This window comes from Engraulis encrasicolus, chromosome 17, assembly GCF_034702125.1.
Source record: "Engraulis encrasicolus isolate BLACKSEA-1 chromosome 17, IST_EnEncr_1.0, whole genome shotgun sequence".
Lineage (NCBI taxonomy): Eukaryota > Metazoa > Chordata > Actinopteri > Clupeiformes > Engraulidae > Engraulis > Engraulis encrasicolus.
The window spans coordinates 3422826-3442765 of record NC_085873.1 but is presented as its reverse complement, the minus strand read 5'-3'; the positions used below and the strand labels follow the sequence as shown (position 1 = coordinate 3442765).

Here is a 19940-nt window from a genome sequence, read left to right as displayed (position 1 = left end):
GTTTTGCTATATTCTACTAATTGTGTTCTGTAAAGATTGTCAATTTGTGTGTATGTGTTTTCATGCTATAGTGAAATTAGTCAAGTCAGCTGTAGTAGTGTAAAGGTATCAGGTGACCTGATTACAGCAATTATCAGGACCACACCCCCAGAAACTAGCCATTGTTTGAGGTTATTGCTGTGGGCGTTGCTCACTGATTGGCACCTGCACCCATATTAGGAAAGAAAGTGCGCTTCCAGCGGCAGCTGGGTAGCGGCAGCCCTCCTCGTGCTAAGACCGACGAGTGACAAGACAGGCAACTCTACCTGTGCAAGACCGACGAGTGACAAGACAGGCAACTCTACCTGTGCAAGACCGACGAGTGACAAGACAGGCAACTCTACCTGTGCAAGACCGACGAGTGACAAGACAGGCAACTCTACCTGTGCAAGACCGACGAGTGACAAGACAGGCAACTCTACCTGTGCAACTCCACCGAAGCAAGGACACGTAAGGCACATTTTGTATCTCACTACTGACCTACATTGACAATGTGTTTCCAGAAAATCCCAGTAATCTGCAGAAGGCGCAGGCCTTTCAAACCCTCCAACCAACGCAGAAACCTGGCCAACCTTCAGCCACTACAACCGAACACAACTTCAATCACCTCCTTCACTGTTGGTCTCTGGAACTGCCAGTCAGCTGTCAACAAAGCAGACTTCATCTCTGCTTACGCTAGTAGTCTCTCTGTTGACCTGTTGGCACTAACAGAAACCTGGTTGAAGCCTGAAAACACAGCCACTCCAGCAGCACTCTCAGCTAACTACTCATTTTCACACACCAGTCGGCTAAAGAAAAGAGGAGGTGGAACAGGGATCCTTATCAACAAGCATTGGAGCTATGCCCCCCTGCTGCCTGCCAACAACTACAGCTGCCTGGAATACCATGCCATCAAAGTCACAGCCCCAATCAAGGTGTCTGTACTTGTGATCTACCGTCCTCCAGGAACACTGGGCGACTTTATTGACGAATTGGATACGCTGATCTCCTCCATCACGGACCTAGGCGGCCCCCTACTTGTCCTCGGCGACTTCAACATACACCTTGATAAGCCATACGCCACAGACTTCAAGGCCCTGATGAACTCATTTGACATTCAACTAGCCAGCTGCCCCCCGACACACAAGAGTGGTAACCAGCTCGACCCGATCATGACCAAGGACTGCCATGCGGACAACATCAAGGTAACACCAATGCATGTTTCAGACCATTTTTTCCTCCATTTCACCACCTCCCTACCCAACCCTACACACACCCCCCCTCCCTTGGTCACATATAGGCGGAATCTACGCAACCTGTCACGCACTACCTTCGCATCAGTGGTGGCAGATGCCTTGCCCTCAGCAAGCGTTCTCTCCTCACTCAATGTTGACACTGCTCACGGATTCGCTCAGCTCCACACTGACCTCTTGCCTCGACAACCTGCAAGACCTTCACAACCGCGACCATGGCTGACAGAGACCATACGGGCTCTACGTACCACCCTCAGAGCAGCGGAAAGGAAATGGCGCAAAACCCGCAACCAATCTGACCTCAAAAAACTTAAATCTCTACTAGCCTCCTTCTCCGCCTCTGTAACAGCTGCCAAAACGACCTACTACAACGACAAGATCAGCAACACTACAGACCCACGTAAGTTGTTTTCTACATTCAAGTCACTGCTCAACCCTCCCCCCCCTCCTGTGCCCTCAGACCTGAAACCAGACAACTTTGCCACCTTCTTCACGGAAAAGACGGCAAATATTAGCAAGCAATTCTGTGAGCCGACCTCCCGCCCAGAAGACACCCCCGTGGGAAACACGCCGACTCCTGCAACACTTAAAGAATTCACTCTGCTCTCTGAAGAAGACGTTTCCAAACTCATCACAAGAAGCCGTCCCACTACCTGCCTACTGGACCCAGTGCCCACGAACCTTCTTCAAGACATTGCCCAAACAGTGGTCCCAGCAATCACATCCATCATGAACTCCTCACTCTCCTCCGGCACTGTCCCCTCCGCCTTCAAACAAGCAAGGGTGACACCACTACTGAAGAAGCCTACACTGAACCCTGCTCATGTCGAAAACTACAGACCTGTCTCACTGCTTCCCTTCCTATCCAAGACGCTAGAAAGGGCAGTTGCAAAGCAGGTCACCAACTTCCTAAACCAGAACGGATTACTGGACCCAAAACAATCTGGTTTCAGAAGCGGACATTCAACTGAAACTGCGTTACTCTCAGTGACTGAAGCTCTAAGGACTGCAAGAAACGGAGGGACTATCCTTGGTCCTCATCCTACTAGACCTGTCTGCAGCCTTTGACACAGTCAACCACAAGATCCTCCTGAGGATACTCACAGCCATGGGAATCACAGGCGTTGTCCACTCATGGTTCAACTCCTACCTCTCTGGACGCACCTTCAGTGTGTCATGGCAAGGGAAACTGTCTACGACTCACACCCTCTCCACAGGCGTACCCCAAGGATCAGTGCTGGGACCCCTTCTGTTTGCAATATACACCTCCTCCCTGGGACGTGTCATTCAAACACATGGGTTCTCCTACCACTGCTATGCTGATGACACCCAGATGTACCTGTCGTTCCGTCCAGATGACACCACGGTTTCGGAACGCATCTCTGCCTGCCTCACCAATTTGTCAACATGGATGAAGGACCACCACCTACAGCTGAACCTGGCCAAGACAGAGCTCCTGGTGATCCCAGCTAAAGAGTCGCTCAGTCACAACATCAACCTCAAGATAGACTCCACCATCGTGACCCCAAACAAAGTCGCCAAAAACCTTGGCGTCATGATTGATGATGAGCTGTCATGCTCCAACTACATCAACTCAGTCACCCGGACCTGTCGATTCCAGATGTCCAACGTACGGAATATCAGACCTGTGCTGACACAATATTCTACACAACGACTGGTGCAGGCCACTGTCCTGTCCCGCGTTGACTACTGCAACTCACTCATGACAGGCCTACCTGCTTGTGCGCTGAAACCTCTGCAGATGATCCAGAATGCGGCGGCACGGTTGATATTCAATCAACCCAAAAGGACCCATGTTACTCCTCTATTTATTGAGTTGCACTGGTTACCGATCGCCGCCCGGATCAAGCACAAGGCATTGACCCTTGCCTACAAAACCATCACAGGAACGGCCCCAGCTTATCTGAAGGACCTACTAACGCCCTATGTTACTGGAAGAGAACTGCGCTCATCCAGCACAAGCCGTCTGGCTCTGCCATCCAGTCGCTCTAGGTACTCCCAGTCAAGATTGCTCTCTGTTGTGGTACCCAAGTGGTGGAACGGTCTCCCAGAGGCAGCAAGACTAAGCACATCTCTTGCAGCCTTCAAGAAACAACTGAAGACCTTCCTCTTTCGAAAGAATCTACTAGACTAATGCTTGAACTGGCCTTGCCCCAGGGCAGACTCCTGACATGATGTTTAGTTTAGTTTAGTTGTGTGTGTGTACTCGTTATTTACTCTTTAATTAAAATAAAAAAAAAGTTTAAAAAAAAGAAACTTACCCCTCTGCAACTGCACTTGTTGTTCTGTATATCTCCTGTGCACATTGTATTTGCTTGTGATGTTGGCTTGAATATGTCCTCTTTTGAAAGTCGCTTTGGTTATAAAGCGTCTGCCAAATGCAATGTAATGTAATGTAATGTAATGTGTATGCCTTTTGGGCCCTGAGCCTGTAATAAAGTTTATATTTCTCACACTGCAGGTGCCCTCTACACCTGGCTCCAAGTAACCTCCTCACTGCTTGCCAAGCCACCAGGTAACTCACACTGAGGCCTGCTGGTATGCATGCAGTCGGCACCACAGGTAGTGAGAAGTGTGTGTGTGTGTGTGTGTGTGTGTGTGTGTGTGTGTGTGTGTGTGTGTGTGTGTGTGTGTGCGTGCATACGTGTGTGCACGTGTGCGTGCGTGCGTGCGTGCATGCATGCGTGTGTGCATGCGTACGTGCGTGTGTGCGTGCGTGCGTGTGTGTGTGTTACCCTCAGTCACCTGCACACAGCCAATGAGCAGCAGTGTATCTGCAAATGTACTGCACCACTCAACACGTACTGAATTCAGTGTGTGTGTGTGCAGCCAAGGAGCAGTAGTCTATCCATATATTCAGCTCAATTTATCTGAGAACACCACACCCAGACTGGTCAAATTTGGGTCCCCATTACATTCTGGAGTGGGGGGCCTTTCAGATAGCTTTGACCGGGCCCGGTCAAAGCAGTTACACCCATGAGACTTAACCTGTATTTGTGTGTGTGCTGCTCTAGAGACTGATGATACAGATGTAGCCTACTGTTGTGTGTGTGTGTCATAAAAAATCCGTCACTGGCAAACCTAGTCAGACTTCCTCCTGCTCACACATTCACACTCTCTCTCACACGTGCACATACACACACGCATACTGGATACGCTGGCTGGCTGGGTGGGTGGAACAGAGAGATGGCCGCTACCTCCGTGTTAGCACTGTACTGCTACTGTTTTGTAAAGTTGCTTTGAATAAAACTTATCTTCCAGATACTTTTGTTTGAGTGTCATTTTGACAAAAAAAGGTTGGGAAACGCTGGCACTTGGAAAAGCCCCATAAGAATATTAAACATGTTTCTTTGACAGTCTTTGTATGAATGTTTTCTTTCAAATAGGCTATATTATTATTGTTACTAATTATGTTGTTTTTATTAATATTATTGATATCATTATTGCTATTATTGCTAGTTTTATTTAGGCCTATTCATATAAGACTACATGTAGACCAAATAGCTTATGCCTTTTTTCCCTACTGATTATTATTTGATTTATTCATGGGCGGGAACAGTGATACATTTGTGAACCCATTTTCATTTTTTTCTCTTATGTGTATTTCACCGTTCCCGCCCATGAATGAATGAATTATAGCCTACATTAAAGAGGCTATTAGGTCTATTATGTACTGTAGGCCTATAAAACAAGCAATAATAGCAATAATGATAACAATAATATTAACAACGACAACAATACTACTACTACTAATGATAATAATAATAATTAGCCTATAAGAGTAATAATAATGATGATAATAATAATATAGCCTATTTGAAAGAAAACATTCATACAAAGATTTCAATCAGTCCATAAACAAGTAGGCCTATGCATAACTAATTATGCAAATCTTTAAAAGGTGTTCTGCCAATAGCCTTAGAAAGACAACACTTTTGTCCAAATAGGCTATTAGGTCTAAATGAAAGTAAATGAATTAAATAGGCCTAGACTTCATTTTATTTTATTTTTTTAGAACGTTCCATCTGAAATTATTTTTTAAACGTGTGTAGTGGCAATAGCAGTCGCTTCCCGGTTAGTTCTACATGAAATGTGCCGTGTAGGCTTATAAAGAAAATGTTTTGTAAGCCAAAATTTCACTTCAGCCTGAACCATGGCATTAGATTTAAAAATAAGCAATTCATTATGACATCATCAGCAACTCGCCTAATATTCTAGTTCAAGTCTCAGTGTTCCACTTTGAACTTGAACGTTCTATGTTACATTTTGCATTCATTTCGAAACCTGATAAACACTGAGACGAGCGATTTTGCTGATACCTGCGGAGAAATACTAGGCTACTTTTAAAGGCGAATCTTGATTCGGACAGGAAAGCTTTTGCGACACCTGCTGGATTTACCGAGAACTTCATCCAGATGAAATGGGAAAAAATCTGTCATGTTGCATGACCTCTTCGGGCGACGTAAGTCAACGATGATTGATCATATTGAGATTGTTGTTGTTTTTTAAGCAAATTATGTCATGAAGTAGTTTTTCCTATCATAGCAGTACCCCATAGAAGATAGGCAGGCATAACCAATGTGATTTTGTGTGCTATTGAAGATTTTTGTTTTGTTCATTATTTTCTCTTTTCCACAATCAACAACAAATTGTAGGCCTTCATAGGCCCATTGCTATTTTTGTTGTTGTTTAACAGATAAACACGTGTTTATTCTAGTAACTCTTAGCACTACAGTAGCCAACTGTAGCCTATGCTCCAATTTTTCTGGTGTCCTTACCGATGACCTATTAGTAGGCCTACAGTGGTTCTTTTCAGCAGTTATTCCTATGGTATTAGTGCTGAAAATATTGATACATTTGAGCTGGTTTTGGAGTATTCCTCATTTGGTTCTAAGTAGCAAAACACTTCCAGTCTAAGTTATTGTTTTATTTAAGATCCATGACTTTGCTGTATGGTGTAGGCCTATATAGGCCTATAGGCTACTCATCAAATTAACACAAGCCTTGTAATGTTTTGTAGGGTCCACAGGAGAAGTGTCGAGGTAAGTTTTTTTGTCTATTAGAGTGTCTTAGTTAAGTTGTTAGTTTTGATTATTTTGAATATTGTTTTGAGTTTATCTCCATCCTCAAATCATCTTGGTATCATCCTTAGAATCTTCCAAGTATGACGACATGCTCCAGCTCCTATTACAGCATGAGGCCAAGATTGCTGAGCTGGACTTGCTGGTAGGCTTTCCAAAATGATTTAGGATCAGGATTTCTATAGAGAATGTACTGTGTTATTTGCCATAACGGTAGACCTACCCACAATGCCCACCTACCCAAATTGGTGTCAGAAACACTGAGGGTGATGAATGAATGAATGAATGAATGAATGAATGAATGAATGAATGAATGAATGAATGAATGAATGAATGAATGAATGAATGTCAATCTGGCATGAATACTCAAGAACTGAGCACATACTTCTCTGAGCATGTCATTCTGATAGTCACTCAGTGTGGTTACCAAATGTATGTTATAATCCATGCCAATGATTGCCACTGATACTATGCAGACCAAGAAGCTGCAGGAAGAGCTGAGCAGTTCTAGGAGCTCCCAGCGTGTCACAGAGGAGAAAAACCAACACCTGAGATCCACGATCTCCACACTGCAAACCCAAAACCAACACCTGAGATCCACAAATGATGACAAAGATGTGATAATCAAACGTCTCACCAGGCAACTGGCACAACAACACCAAGCAACTGAGTCCAGAACTAGAAGAGCACAGGGTGAAATCAGAACTCTTCATCACACGATCTCTGAGCTGGAGAACAGGGAAATGTCCTACAGGACCACAGTAAGTCCAACTAGCAACTATAGGGTTGTGTTATAGACTTACACAGGTCATGTCAGTTGAGAACAACACTGAACCCAAGAAGGTTAAAAACAAGTAGAAACACACAGGATTCCTGCACTATAGGTCTAGCTGAGATGTTGTGAAATTAGGCTGATACAATCGCTTCCAGACTAATCTGCATATGTGTGCATATGTGTGCGTGCATACAGTATGTGTGGTGTGCGTTTGTTATATTTCATTTGCTAAAATGATATTATAATGTTATAAATAACAAACATGTCTGCTGCTTGTGTTTTTACAGATTTCCTCACTGGAAAAGAGCGCTCACAGGAGACTTGTAAGCATATTTTTGATCCCATTGTACTTCTAAACATACTGCACTCATACTCATACTACTCTCAACATACATTTTTGTCCCAATTTCATGTGGCCTCTTTTCTATTGACACAGCTCAAGACCTCGAGCTTGCAGAGAGAGCTGAGTGAGAAACGAGGAGAGATCTTCTCCCTCCATCACAGGTGCAGCATGTCTCTCTCTTCTCATTGTTACACTTCTACAGTTTGATGAATTTGGCAGACACTTTTCTGAAAGGGCTCCGTCTCACTTCAGTCACATCTGTATCTACACTGGACAATATTTATATAATGACCTCATTCTTTTAAGTCAATCTCAAATATTTAGAAAACACACTGTGCATACCCAACATGTAGGCCTACCTACTCCTTTTTAAATGGTGAAATGCACATAACGCACATCATTTGACATGCTACATGTTTACAAATTTGGGCCTCAAAAGAAAGCTTAGCTGTTTGAGTTTGTGAAATAATGCTGCAACATAAAATGTAACATTGTGCTGCATACAAACTAAGATGGCTGTTCCCCATGCAGACTCATAGAGTACATGGACAAGGTGGCTGAACTCAGAGGAACACCCTTTATCCCCCTGCCTTCTTACCCCCCTGGCCACAAGCCGCCCCACAAGCGAGGTGAGTTGGGAACTTCCATTCCTGCATCTGCCCTGCCCTCTTTCCTTTTCTCGCAATTTGCCAAATACTGAGAGGTCAGACACTGTATGTCTGTGCTGTTTTTTTTATTTTTTTATTTTGGACATTTGGCACGTGACATATTAGTTGTTCTAAGTGATCTTTTGGGATGATTATTTTTCTGAAGAAAGAAAGTTCATAATTGCAAGCATATCCTTAAGAGTTAAGTGCAGTCAGTCCATTTGAAGTTATTTATAAGCCCAAGTCAACATAAGTGAAGTTGTTCTTTTGTTTTACATTAATTAACATTGTGGTGCTTGTTTACTATATATAGTGAGAGACAGCTGGAGGAAGATGTGGGCCGGAACTCGCCTTTATGTGGTAAGTCAAACAGGAGTTTTCCTTTTTCACCTAAATGCATTGATGGGAGATCAGGTACAGTATAATTTCATGATAAATGTTGGGAGTGTGTACTTTGTATCTTCATAACATTTGTTGCTTCTAATGAATGTTGTTCTATTATGTTGTGAATAAGATTCTAACCACCTGCTTGTCCACAGATTGCTGAGGAGAAGCGGACCACCTCCTCCCTGTAGGCTACTGATCCCCGCAGCTGTCTTCCCCATGTCCTCCCAACAACATCGCTGCCTCCAACATAAGGCTGTGTCTGTCTACAGACCACAGTGAGGCCCCTGCCTTGACCATTAGTGTCTACCATCATCACCATCATGATCATCATCACCACATTATTATTATTTTTATTTTTATTATTACTATTTTTATCATTATTATTATTATTACTCTGGCTATTATTATTATTACTATTATTATTATTATTATTATTAAAATACTTCATGAATTCCAAATGTACTGCTTAATCTTCTGATTTGTCCTAACTCAAGATTGCACTGGGTACTGACATATTTGTACTGTGACTCTCACTGCCACCTCTACTGCTAGCCACTTGAGCTCTAGTCAGTTTGAAACTATTGCATTGTCTGTTAACGGAAAACTGTCACATTTGCACTGTCACTCAGTGGTGTAGTCTACTTATTTGTGGTAGGTATACTATTTGAGCATTTTTTTTGTGGTGGGTATTGATGTACACCACTGCTGTCACTGCCAATGTGCCAACTCATGTCACCTCTATCACTTTCATGCTGCAAGTCACTTCTCAAGTCAAGTTACTTCCTGTTCAGTCTCAAGTCTTTTCATTTTCATGTGTCTGTCTGTCGCTTGTGGGTTTTGAATGGATTTTATCGCATAAAAGTTTATATGTGGTAGCTGTACAGTGTAGTTTTATAGTTCATATTATTTGATAATGCACCATGTGCATTTTTAAAGAGCTTCTGTACATTTCATTATACTATGTATAATGGCAATACAAGCTTGCTATTCTATCTCTTCTCATTTTGATATGACATACATGGACATGAATTTTATGAATAGACTAATAAAAACTGTAACCTGGCTATTGTGGCATCAAACAATTCTTGTTTTGTCAATGTGAAAATGGTGCCGGACGAGGTGTTGTATTTATATGCATCTTATGAGAATACGTTGTGTGACAACTGGGACTGTTACCACCCACAGCTCCAGAGGTTCCCGTGTTCGTTGCTACATGTTTTACAGGATGAGATGTTTGAGTAGTACATACAATATCTTTATTTTAATGATTGAGAAATATCCTTCTTGACCTTGGGGCAATCGTGACTCAGTGGTTAGAGTTGGTCTTTCAATCTAAGGGTTGCAGGTTTGAATCCCCCCTGACCTCTCCCTACTGTACATCTCCATCCATGGCTGAAGTGCCCTTGAGCAAGGCACCTAACCCCACATTGCTCCAGGGACTGTAACCAATACCCTGACAAATAATAACTAAGTCGCTTTGGATAAATGAAAGCGTCAGCTAAGTGCAATGTAATGTAATAATGTAATGTAATAACCTCTATGTAAGTCTGGTCACTATGACAGGAGAAAGGCAATACCGTATCTTCCTCCTGTGAAATGCTAAAGGAAAATAACCAAATAGACATTTGACATACTGTACTTCACTTGACAATATGCCAATTTTGATGTTGTCTGGCATATGCTAATCACACTGCACAGTCTTGCCTTGTAAGCACAGGCCTCACTTTCAAGTCTTCACCATGGAGTCTGAAGACAATATCATCTCTACCTCCTTTCAAATCCAAAAGAAAAATAACCAACCTTCAAAAATCCACAACATAGTATAGGTTTTGTGATGGACCAAAATCTTACATGGACCGACTACATAGATTTCACACGTGAATATATACAACACACTCACTGCGAAGGCCGCCCAGAATTGGGTCCTCGTTGCATTATATTAATTGGGTCAGAGGCCCTTTTAGTTGATTTTGTCCCGGGCCTGGTCAAAGCTGTCAGCGGCCCTGCCTACAGTAGTCTGAGTCTGTATGTGTGAAGGCTATGCTGCCCTACAAGGCAAAGTGCAGTTACTATGAATTTAATTGAGTTTAGACTGAAAATGGCCGCCTTTACACCTCCTTTATCTTGTGACAAGGCCTTATGATCCAAATATGTCCCGTTTTAGAGATTTTTGCGATGTCAAATTTGCAGTAACTACAATATCCAACCTAATACCCAATACTTGGAAGGCCTTTTCTCAGTTTCAATGTTGGCATAGTTACTACGCTGTGTCTTTGTACGGCAGCATGGTAGTTTTTGATTTGAATAATTAAGTGGACTTGGGTCTGTATATTAGACTGAGGTTGTCTTGGGCCTGTACATTAGAGTAAGGAGTTCTTAGGTCTGTATATTAGTAGACATAGCCAATATCCCACTTGGACATTTGAATATGTGACTTTTTGGTCATACCCAAGACTGTACAATCATTGTTGTGACAAACTACAGTATGTCAAAGCTAGTGAGGTACATGTTGAGAGGGACTGAAAGAGGTGTGTGTGTGTGGCAGAGGAAATACCAGCTAACCGTGATGAATTAAGACAAGAGCATCCCACTCAATACTTTAACTCCCATCTTTATTCTTTATGTCAAACATGTCCATGAGGTGCACAAAAATATGAAACAGACACATTAGTTGAGTTTGTTCTGATCAGGATTCATGTGGACACAGGCGAGAGGGATAATCTCCAAATGAGAGACAACAGTGACAAAGAGGACAGAGAAACTCTTCGAGGTACAAATGACACAGACAACCCTAAAAACCACACACAGAAGATGCAGCCCCGAATGATCTCCCACAGATATGACCTCCAGGTGACCTCTAAGCCCCTCCCACAAGTATGGTTGTACATGACAGACAAGGAGGAACCGCACACTGATGAGCTCCCTTTAAATCCAATTTTTTTTTTTCAAAGATGGATTAAAAGGTAGCTCATCGATGTGCGGTTCTTCCTTGCCTTACACGAACTACACTTTTTGACCTTGCACCCGGCTAAAAGAAGATGGATGTGCTTGAGATCTGACTGGGCTTCATGGTTCTACATGACCCCTGGCCGCTCCCATAGATATGACCAATGAACCTCAAGGGGACCTCTACGGCCACCCGATATGACCCTCCTATTGGCTGATATGAGTAGGGGAGGGGCAGACGCGACATCTAGATGACAAGGACCTGAGGGGACTGGCACAGGTGACCAGGTGATGATGCACTGGCTTCCGTGTGTGTGTGTGTGTGTGTGTTACATGCCCAGTTGTGCTGGTGATGGTGTTTTAAGGCCACATGGCGAAACAAACAAAGGGGGAGGGGCTTCAAAATGACACATGATCAAACTCACTGCTAAGAAACTGGCACAAGTGCTCGAGGTTAACACACCATGAAGTCTTTTAAGTGCGCGCACACACACACAATCATGACATGACAGGTCATGTGGTCAATTCCCAAGAAACACAACTGGAGTGCTGATCTGAAGGCTTAAGGCCATCACTGTGTGTGTGTGTCTGTGTGTGTGTGTGTGTGTGTGTGTGTGTGTGTGTGTGTGTGTGTGTGTGTGTGTGTGTGTGTGTGTGTGTGTGTGTGTGTGTGTGTGTGTGTGTGTGTGTGTGTGTGTGTGTTTTTACAGTATCAGGAGGGGAAAATGATGACTAATCTGTTCCTACAGCAGCTCAACTCCACCCAACTGAACCAAAGGCAAATCATAGTAGAAAAAAAATCAAAGTAAAAAAAGAAGTTCAAAACAAAACAAAAATGTTTTTAAGACGCATGAGGAATGTTGTTGGGGCTGGGGTGAAATTGGGGGGAGGAAATCAGCAGAGATGGCGGTGTTAAAAATCATCTGACTACTAGGAGTAGGGTGGATTGCCCTAATGTGGGCCATTTTTGGGTTTTCGGACTTCTGAAGACTATTACAATGTCAAGACAACACATTAAATCCACATCCAATACATTTTTGGAATCCCCCAGGGGTGCCCTCATAAAATAAAGAGAAAAAACGCAGATATTTTTTTCATAAAAGAAATTATACAGACATTAGTGCTCTTAGTGCCCAAGCATCTCAGAGCATGAGCGACTTCCTAATGTGGGACAGTCATTGTCCTAAAGTGGGACAGTGAAATGTAATGTTAAACTTAATGCAAGACACTGTAAAGTCAATGTTAAATGTTTTAAACCTTCACAAATAATGGTAAACAACTGAACAAGTAGCCTAATTCTCTCAAAACTATTTATTTTTGACATCAGCCATCGTTTCATTGAAAACTGTGCAATTCATCAACAAAATGGGATTACAAGTTATAATTCATAGATTTTAAGGTAGTCTTTTAAAGGTATATTGTCTTTCTAAAGTTTAGAAAATGTTTTTTTTACTAAAAGCGATTTAAATGAGCTCAAGCTTAATGTTTTTGATGTTGTGTTTGCACACGCGTGCATGTGTGTGTGTGTGTGTGTGTGTCATATTGAGACATCCCCCTTACACACACACACACACACACACGCGCGCACACACACATGCACACGTGCACACACACACACACACACACACACACACACACACACACACACACGCACACACACGCACACACACACACACACACACACACGTGCACACACAAAACCTAGGGATGCACCGATACCACTTTTTTGAAAACCGATACAAGTACGAGTACATTAATGTGTGTACTTGCCGATACTGAGTACCGATACCGATACCTTTTACCACCAAAATACAATGAAAATAAATGCATGGCCTTGTTTTTTTCCACCTGTGATATTTTTATTGTTCATTTCCATGTAGATTTAAATGTTAGTAAATGTATGAGGTGGCACTTTTTTCCCATGCTGCTTTGAATTCCACGGAACATAACAAGATTTTGCATTGCTTTGAGTAATAGTAGTACTCGTAGCTGGTATCGGCAAGTGCTTGACGAGTACGAGTACGAGTATAATGAGCAGTATCGGGTGCCGATACCGATACCAGTGTCGGTATCGGTGCATCCCTAACAAAACCTTAGAGATATCCCTTGCCCTCAACTTTAATCCTTTCAAATATCACTTGACCTTAAATATATGCAACTATAATACAGTTTAACACTGTAAAACATCATTTTCACCATGTAAATTACCACTGTTATTGCATAAACCAGTGTCCCACATTAGGCAAATCATGCCGTCCCACATTAGGACACCACCTGTCCTAAAGTGGGACAGTAAGAAAATCAATCTAAAACCAAATATAAAGTGTAAATATCCAACATTTTACATTATTTTATAATGAACAAACATTTCATAAATACATCAGAATCAAAAGTTGCATGGATGTATTGATATTAATGATTTTATACCCTTAACACTAATTTAGTCAAAACTCTATGTCATTGGCCTTTTGGATGGTTTCACAGCAGGTGCTTCTTGTTTGATGATTGCCCCACCCTAATTTTTTATTGGATAGTTAAAATGTAAACTTATTTTGGTCACATGGTAGTAGAGCTTTGCTTTTACCATAGTTTCACTGACATTCATTAGTTTAGGGAGGAGCCAGAGCCCCTGAAGCTTAGGTGTCCCACATTAGGTCAATCCACCCTACATTTCATTTCATGTTTTTATATACAAACAAACCAAAAACACAAAAAAATCATCTGGATTGTGCACGTTTTGTTGTTGTTTGTCTTCACATAGATATTTATGAAAAAAATAACCTCAATACTCTGGAGACATCGGGAGGGAGGGAGGGAGGGAGTAAGCAGAGAGAGGCAGAGAGGGGGGGGGGGGGGGGGGGGGGGGGGGGGGGGGGGGGGGGGGGAGGGGGGGGGGGGGTGGGGGCGGGGGGGGGTGGGGGGGGGAGGGGGGGGGGGGGGGGGGGGGGGAGGGGGGGGGGGGGGGGGGGGGGGGGGGGGGGGGGTGGGGGTTGATTGATACTGTACTGTTATGTGGACGGAGAGAAGAGAAGCTCTTTTCATCCTGAAGAATATAGAAGGCCATGATGCAGTGAATGATGGGGTGATGGTGACAGATAAATGGATGAATGGATGGAGGAACGACAGGAAGAGGAGGAGGGTGATGTCTTAGTCCCTGCCAGTCCTTCATGTCGACGGTCCACACTCTGAACGGGAGGATGGAGGGACAGAGAGGGAGAGAGATGGAACGGCGGAAGCATGGAGGGTCTCAGGCCTTCCAGTCTTTCATGATAGAGACAGAGAGAGAGACAGAGAGACAGAGAGAGAGAGAGAGAGAGAGAGAGAGAGAGAGAGAGAGAGAGATTGCTTCTTGATGTTGACATTCCACTCCCAAAACAGGAAGATGGGGCGACCGCAGGAAAAATCAGTAGAGAGAGAGAGGAAGGATATAGAGATAGAGGGATAGATAGAAGGGATGGAGAGAGCGGTAAAGGGAGAGCTATTAATCCTTCCACTCCTTCTTGATGTTGAGGTTCCACTCCCAGCTCAAGTGGTCGTGCTTGTCGTCGTCCGTGAACTTGGACTTGATGTTGTAGGTGCCGCGGGCGATCAGGCCCTTGGGCGCCTCCTCCAGCGGAGTCAGGAACTCATACTCCGTATCACGCGGCCCATAGCTGCCCACCATGTAGTCAGACTTATCCACTAGAGAGAGAGGGAGGGGGGGAAGAGAGAGAATGTTTTCTTTCAAATAGGCTATATTATTATTGTTACTAATTATGTTGTTGTTATTAATATTATTGATATCATTATTGCTATTAGGCCTATTGCTAGTTTTATTTAGGCCTATTCATATAAGACTACATGTAGACCAAATAGCTTATGCCTTTTTTTTTCCTACTGATTATTATTTGATTTTTTCATGGGCGGGAACAGTGATACATTTGTGAACCCATTTTCATTTTTTTCTCTTATGTGTATTTCACCGTTCCCGCCCATGAATGAATGAATTATAGCCTACATTAAATAATAATCACTAGGAAAAAAAACCACAGAGGCTATTAGGTCTATTATGTACTGTAGGCCTATAAAACAAGCAATAATAGCAATAATGATAACAATAATATTAACAACGACAACAATACTACTACTACTAATGATAATAATAATAATTAGCCTATAATAGTAATAATAATGATGATAATAATAATATAGCCTATTTGAAAGAAAACATTCATACAAAGATTTCAATCAGTCCATAAACAAGTAGGCCTATGCATAACTAATTATGCAAATCTTTAAAAGGTGTTCTGCCAATAGCCTTAGAAAGACAACACTTTTGTCCGAATAGGCTATTAGGTCTAAATGAAAATAAATGCATTAAATAGGCCTAGATTTCATTTTATTTTATTTTTTTAGAACGTTCCATCTGAAATTATTTTTTAAACGTTTGTAGTGGCAATAGCAGTCGCTTCCCGGTTAGTTCTACATGAAATGTGCCTTGTAGGCTTATAAAGAAAATGTTTGGTAGGCCAAAATTTCACTTCAGCCTGAACCATGGCATTAGATTTAAAAATAAGCAATTCATTATGACATCATCAGCAACTCGCCTAATATTCTAGTTCAAGTCTCAGTGTTCCACTTTGAACTTGAACGTTCTATGTTACATTTTGCATTCATTTCGAAACCTGATAAACACTGAGACGAGCGATTTTGCTGATACCTGCGGAGAAATACTAGGCTATAGACAGGTCATCAGCTGGGAAAATTAGGCCTTTCGTCCTACCGCACTTTTCTCTGTGGATTACTGACCAGAAGCCCTATTGGAAGAAATTTAAACATGGGGCCACGTCAATTTTTGCTCAGAATTCAATATGGCCGCCATTTTCCAAAATGACTTGTTTTCATGCATTATTACATTGTACTATAAGGTGATATTCATGAACGATTAACTACTTTCAGCACTATTCTGTCCTAATTCCTTACATACATGTTTACAAAGGCTGACTAAACTAACAGAAATGAAAATAAAGTTGGCCACCTTGCAAAATCCAAAGGAAAGTGCTGAAAATAATGATTGAAATGCACATACAGATACCTATATACCTATTGTCCTGTCAGGGTTTTCACAGTGGATTACAGACCAGAAGGCCAATTGAAAAAGATTCACCAGCTGGTTGCCATCTCAAATGTGCTCCAAAATTCAAAATGTTCTCTGTTTTTCAGAATGGCAGACTTTCATACATTTTTCTCAATACTATAAGACCATAATTATCAATAAAGATAAACCTATTTTCAGTTAAATCTCCTATCTACGGACATGAGTACAAAGGTTGGCAACAGAAAGATGTAAATTTCCTATACACAATATCCTAAGGATTGTTGTCAGAAAATGATTGAATTACACATACAAAGTTGACTGCTGAAAAAAAGGCTATTGATCTGCCAAACTTTTCACATTAGATTTCTGACCAAAAGTTTTTCAGGCCTACATTTTTTTACATAAAGAAAGGGTGAGTGTGCATGCGTGTGTGTGTGCGTGCACGCGTATCCCCCGCTCATCTTTCCCCTGCTCTACAGTGTCTTTCCCCCACACACTATTCTGCCTCCTCCACCCCCTCACTCCCCCCCCCCACACACACACTATTCTGCCCCCCAACCCCCTCACTCATCCTTCCCATGCTACTCTGCCCCTCCACCCCTCACTCACCCCCCACTATTCTGCCCCCCACGCTCAACCCCCCTGACTCATTCTTCCTCCACCCCCCCACAAAATACTCGCCCACCCCCCACCCATTGTGAAAAGTTTGGCAGGTCAACCCCCCCCCCCCCCACTCAACTTACCCCCCCCCCCCCAAACACACACACACATTATTCTGGCCCCCCCCCCGAACCCCCCACACACTATTCTGCCCCCCCCACCTCCTAATTCAACCCCGACTCATTCCCCCTCAACCCCACTCTGCCCCCCTACCCCCACTCATCCCCTCATTCATCCCCCCGCTCCTCCACATCATTCGGTCCTCCCTACCCCCCCACCTTAGCCCCCCCCCCCCCCCCACCCCCACACACACACACACCCTGTCTACTGTGTCTATGTCAGTGTATGTAAAGAAGCACACTGGCCACACACACTTGAGAAAAGCGCACTCAGGCACACGTACACACACATACCGTACAAACGCACGCACACACACACACACAAGCGCGCGCGCACACACACACACACACACACAGAAGCGCACACACACACACACACACACACACGCACACAAGCCCGCGCACACACACGCACGCATGCGCGCGCACACACACAAGCGCGCGCACACACACACACACACACACACACACAGTTTGGTAGGACAATATGCCTTTTTTCAGCAGTCCACTGTGTTTGTGAAATTCAATCATTTGACAACATTCCTTTGGATATTTCAAAGTGGCAAGATACAGGGGGTGGACAAAATAACTGAGACACCTTTAATTTTAGTGTTGGAAGTTTAATGGCTCAAGTGGACCAGCCTGTTGGCCAATCTTCATTAATGGCACATTGCACCAGTAAAGTGAACTGTGAAAGTTCAATTAGCAGGGTAAGAGCACAGTTTTGCTCAAAATTTTGCAATGCACACAACATTATGGGTGACATGTCAGAGTTCAAAAAGGAGAAGTTCTGTGTAACTGTTGCATCTTTGACCGAGACAGCAAGTCTTTGTGATGTATCAAGAGCCACAGTATCCAAGGTGATGTCTGCATACCACCAAGAAGGATGAACCACATCCAACAGGATTAACTGTGGACGCAAGAGGAACTAAATGACACTAACATGACAGGTGTCTCAGTTATTTTGTCCACCCCCTGTATTCATGCCTTTTTCTAGACAACCTTTATACTCACGTCTGTAAGGAGATAGGACAATTTAACTGAAAAATAGGTAATCTTTATTGGTAATTATGGCCTTACAGTATTGAGAAAAATGTGTGAAAGTCTGCCATTCTGAAAAACAGAGAACATTTTGAATTTTGGAGCACATAGATGGCCCCAAGTTTTCTTCTTTTTCAATAGGCCTTCTGGTCTGTAATCCACTGTGAAAACCCTGACAGGACAATAGGCCTAATTTTCACAGCCATAGACTCTGTATGTGCATTTCAATCATTACTTTCAGCACTTTCCTTTGGATATTGCAAGGTGGCCAACTTTATATTAATTTATTTTAGTTTAGTCAACCTTTGTAAACATGTATGTAAGGAAATAGGACAGAATAGTGCTGAAAGCAGTTCATCGTTCATGAATATCACCTTATAGTACAATGTAATAATGCATGAAAACAAGTCATTTTGGAAAATGGCGGCCATATTGAATTCTGAGCAAAAATTGACGTGGCCCCATGATTTAATTTCTTCCAATAGGGCTTCTGGTCAGTAATCCACAGAGAAAAGTGCGGTAGGACGAAAGGCCTAATTTTCCCAGCTGATGACCTGTCTACTACTTTTAAAGGCGAATCTTGATTCGGACAGGAAAGCTTTTGCGACACCTGCTGGATTTACCGAGAACTTCATCCAGATGAAATGGGAAAAAATCTGTCATGTTGCATGACCTCTTCGGGCGACGTAAGTCAACGATGATTGATCATATTGAGTTTGTTGTTGTTTTTTAAGCGAATTATGTTATAAAGTAGTTTTTCCTATCATAGCAGTACCCCATAGAAGATAGGCAGGCATAAGCAATGTGATTTTGTGTGCTATTGAAGATTTTTGTTTTATTCATTATTTTCTCTTTTCCACAATCAACAATAAATTGTAGGCCTACATAGGCCCATTGCTATTTTCGTTGTTGCTTGACAGATAAACACGTGTTTATTCTAGTAACTTATAGCACTACAGTAGCCAACTGTAGCCTATGTTCCAATTTTTCTGGTGTCCTTACCGATGACCTATTAGTAAGCCTACAGTGGTTCTTTTCAGCAGTTATTCCTATGGTATTAGTGCTGAAAATATGGATACATTTGAGATGGTTTTGGAGTACTCCTCATTTGGTTCTAAGTAGCAAAACACTTCCAGTCTAAGTTATTGTTTTATTTAAGATCCATGACTTTGCTGTATGGTGTAGGCCTATATAGGCCTATAGGCTACTCATCAAATTAACACAAGCCTTGTAATGTTTTGTAGGGTCCACAGGAGAAGTGTCGAGGTAAGTTTTTTTTTGTCTATTACAGTGTCTTAGTTAAGTTGTTAGTTTTGATTATTTTGAATATTGTTTTGAGTTTATCTCCATCCTCAAATCATCTTGGTATCCTCCTTAGAATCTTCCAAGTATGACGACATGCTCCAGCTCCTCTTACAGCAGGAGGCCAAGATTGCTGAGCTGGACTTGCTGGTAGGCTTTCCAAAATGATTTAGGATCAGGGTTTCTAGAGAGAATGTACACTGTGTTGTTTGCCATAACTGTAGACCTACCCACAATGCCCACCTACCCAAATTGGTGTCAGAAACACTG

The 19940-nt window shown here is 42.7% G+C and overlaps 1 protein-coding gene and 1 long non-coding RNA gene across 2 annotated transcripts; both read left to right on the top strand.

Moving 5' to 3' along the window:
* The first annotated feature begins 5569 nt into the window (after positions 1 to 5569).
* On the top strand, positions 5570 to 8825 carry LOC134467169 (uncharacterized). The gene is made up of 9 exons (XM_063221078.1): positions 5570 to 5754; positions 6313 to 6334; positions 6445 to 6518; positions 6850 to 7134; positions 7436 to 7471; positions 7585 to 7652; positions 8023 to 8120; positions 8452 to 8498; positions 8678 to 8825. The coding sequence occupies exons 1-9, from the start codon at positions 5713 to 5715 to the stop codon at positions 8711 to 8713; spliced, it is 708 nt and encodes a 235-aa protein (XP_063077148.1). The 5' UTR covers positions 5570 to 5712; the 3' UTR covers positions 8714 to 8825.
* A 10121-nt stretch (positions 8826 to 18946) lies between these two features.
* Positions 18947 to 19806, top strand: LOC134467660 (uncharacterized). Its single transcript, XR_010038638.1, has 3 exons — positions 18947 to 19054; positions 19613 to 19634; positions 19747 to 19806. It is a non-coding gene; the product is annotated as an uncharacterized LOC134467660 (long non-coding RNA).
* Positions 19807 to 19940: the final 134 nt, after the last annotated feature.

Bases quoted from the DNA above. Each gene is read 5' to 3' on its own strand.
- LOC134467169 (XM_063221078.1), top strand. From the start codon at position 5,713: ATGGGAAAAAATCTGTCATGTTGCATGACCTCTTCGGGCGAC. The intron at 5,755-6,312 runs GTAAGTCAACGA...AATGTTTTGTAG, and splicing joins GCATGACCTCTTCGGGCGAC to GGTCCACAGGAGAAGTGTCG. The intron at 8,121-8,451 runs GTGAGTTGGGAA...TACTATATATAG, and splicing joins CAAGCCGCCCCACAAGCGAG to TGAGAGACAGCTGGAGGAAG.